This window comes from Ursus maritimus, unplaced genomic scaffold, assembly GCF_017311325.1.
Source record: "Ursus maritimus isolate PB19 unplaced genomic scaffold, ASM1731132v1 scaffold_24, whole genome shotgun sequence".
NCBI lineage: Eukaryota > Metazoa > Chordata > Mammalia > Carnivora > Ursidae > Ursus > Ursus maritimus.
The window spans coordinates 11,857,339-11,860,304 of NW_024424897.1; the positions used below are offsets into that span (position 1 = coordinate 11,857,339).

At 52.2% G+C, this 2,966-nt stretch overlaps 1 protein-coding gene across 1 annotated transcript in view; it reads left to right on the forward strand.

Moving 5' to 3' along the window:
- RGS9 (regulator of G protein signaling 9) overlaps positions 1-2,966 on the forward strand; it is a 67,927-nt gene that overhangs the window by 8,667 nt on the left and 56,294 nt on the right. The window contains exon 2 of the mRNA XM_008693654.2: positions 1,185-1,281. Within this exon, the coding sequence (XP_008691876.2) occupies positions 1,185-1,281 (97 nt within the window). The remainder of the gene's footprint in view (positions 1-1,184; positions 1,282-2,966) is intronic.

Below are 2,966 nucleotides of genomic sequence, written 5' to 3' on the forward strand. Positions count from 1 at the left end.
GGCAAGGCACAGAGAATAACCAGAGCAAAGGCCCTGGGGTGGGTATGTGCTGGGCATGGTCAGGGAGCAGCAAGGTGGCCGGTGTGGCTGGATCGGAGGGAGTCAGGTGGGCGGTGGTAGGAGGAGAGTCAGGGAGGAAGGGGACCCAACCACGCAGGCCAGCTGGGGAGCTTTGCCATTGCCTCTGAGTGGAATGGCCGATGCAGGGTTTGGAGCAGAGGAGTGACGCCTTCTAAAAACCAGAGCAAAGGCCCTGGGGTGGGTATGTGCTGGGCATGGTCAGGGAGCAGCAAGGTGGCCGGGGAGATAACCAGAGCAAAGGCCCTGGGGTGGGTATGTGCTGGGCATAGGGAGCAGCAAGGTGGCCGGTGTGGCTGGATCGGAGGGAGTCAGGTGGGCGGTGGTAGGAGGAGAGTCAGGGAGGAAGGGGACCCAACCACGCAGGCCAGCTGGGGAGCTTTGCCATTGCCTCTGAGTGGAATGGCAGATGCAGGGTTTCGAGCAGAGGAGTGACGCCTTCTAAGATAATTGAAAGATTCTCTCTGGCTGCTCACCTGAGAAGACACCAGGAGGCAGACGTGGCAAGAGGAGAGACACACCATTTCTTGCTGGGACCATTGCAGTAGCTTCAAATGACTCTTCCCTTTTCTTTCCTCCTTGGCAAACTTCCTCATACTTCAGTGCTCGTCTCTGTCACGGGCCACATTTCCCAAGCTTGGGCTGAATTATGCTCCTGCCCCGCAGCTGCTGTGGGAGCCTAATGCGCGCTCCAGGAATGGCATTCAAGGCCCATTGTGATCTGGCCCCCAGCTGTGGTTCCTGCTTCGTCTGCCCCCGTTGTCTGTCCCTCTCTCGCCCTGGGCACTGGCTCCTGTGTCTTCTCACTTTCTGTCCAGCAAAATCCTCATTTGCTGAGTCTCCCCTTCTCCTCTGAGCCTGAGCAGACTCTCCCAGGTCAGAGCTCTCTGAGCTCCCGCACCCAGTGAGGGTGTTTGTGTCTGTGAAGGACACGTTGAATCTGGTTGTGTTGTGGTCACTCCGTATCCGTCCAGATCGCAAGCTCCTGATGGTAAGCTCCCGGTGTTCCTCGTTGCATCTTTCGCCCCCTCCGTGCTGCAGACAGGGGCCTTGCTTGGCTTCTGAGACACTTCTGGTCAGCCAGTGTTTTCGGTTCTGTTTTGCAGATCGAAGCCCTAGTGAAGGACATGCAGAACCCGGAGACGGGGGTCAGAATGCAGAACCAGAAGGTTCTGGTCACCAGCGTCCCTCACGCCATGACAGGTAGTGTATTTTGTGACTTAGTCTTGGCTTGGAACCGTCCACACACAGAGGTTGGCAATCTATCTCTAGCCCGAGGTCCAGGTTCGGCCCATGGCCTGTATTTGTGTATAAAGCTTTATTGGAACACAACCATGTCCCACTTTTTAAAAAAATATTTTATTTATTTATTTATTTATTTATTTATTTATTTATTTATTTATTTATTTATTTTTTAAAGATTTTACTTATTTATTTGACAGAGACAGCCAGCGAGAGAGGGAACACAAGCAGGGGGAGTGGGAGAGGAAGAAGCAGGCTCCCAGCAGAGGAGCCTGATGTGGGACTCGATCCCGGAACGCCGGGATCACGCCCTGAGCCGAAGGCAGTCGCTTTAACGACTGCGCTACCCAGGCGCCCCCTTATTTATTTATTTTTGAGAGAGAGAGAGAGAAACGAGCTGGGGGGACCGTCCACACACAGAGGTTGGCAATCTATCTCTAGCCCGAGGTCCAGGTTCGGCCCATGGCCTGTATTTGTGTATAAAGCTTTATTGGAACACAACCATGTCCCACTTTTTAAAAAAATATTTTATTTATTTATTTTTGAGAGAGAGAGAGAGAGAGAGAGAGAAACGAACTGGGGGGAGGGGCAGAGGGAGAGGGAGAAGCGGACTCCTTCCTGAGCAAGGAGCCCGAAGCTGGACTCGATCCCAGGACCCTGGGATCATGACCTGAGCCGAAGGCAGAAGCTTCACTGACTGAGCCACCCAGGCGCCCCCACATCCCTATTTCTGTATTATCTTTGGCTGCTTTTATGCTACAATGACAGGGCTAGGTAGTTGTTCAGAGACTGAATCCTGGCCCACAAAACTGAAAAGTATTGACAGCCTTTTACAGAGGAAGTTTGCTGATCCCTGGACCACGGGCTTCTTCTGGGAAAGGGGTCAGAAAGGAAAGGAGAAAAGGAGCTAATAGGTCACGTTGTGAAGCCATCCCTCCCAGGAGATCATTTAAAAAGCTTTTACTGCTCCTTTCTGTTTTGCCTGTTTTAATGAAATTAGGTAGCATTAAAAAAAAAAGTACTTTCCGGCAGAAAAAACGTGGTCTTTGCTCCACCCTTTCCTGAGTCTTGTTGACACCCGTCTTACGTACCCCACCGGAACAGAACCAGTGGCTCTTGTCTCTTTCCTCTGGATGTGGGGTAAGGGAGCATCATTTGAGGATATCGGCAGAGAGTGTTTCTTGAGATACATTGTGGGCTGAATCAGACAGCTTCTCCAAGCACGGGCCTGGGCCTCGCCACTCTGCACCGCTCCTCGTGAATGCTCACTCTCTCCCCCACCACGAGCTGACTATTTTCACTCGAGGTGCCGTGGTCTTGGCAGAGGCAAGCTGGCTCACAGTGTCCTCCTGTTTCCCTCTCTGTCTGTTTGGAAGAAGGAGTGCCCCGGCCAGCAATGTGTTGCTCAAGTTTCCTTGAGGGCAAACAACAGAAATTCAACTGGGTTGGTTGGAGCAAAAGAGCAATTGATCAGAATTGGGCAGAGTAGCTCACAGAAGAAAAGGAAAGTGACGAGCCACACTGGGAAGGGCTAGGAAGCAGAGTTGCACAGGTGCCTAGAGAGCGGGGATTGATGGGCAGACTTCTCAGGGTGGGTCTGCATTTTCCCCAACATTTAAGATGTACTTAGGTTGATTCTTCCTTGA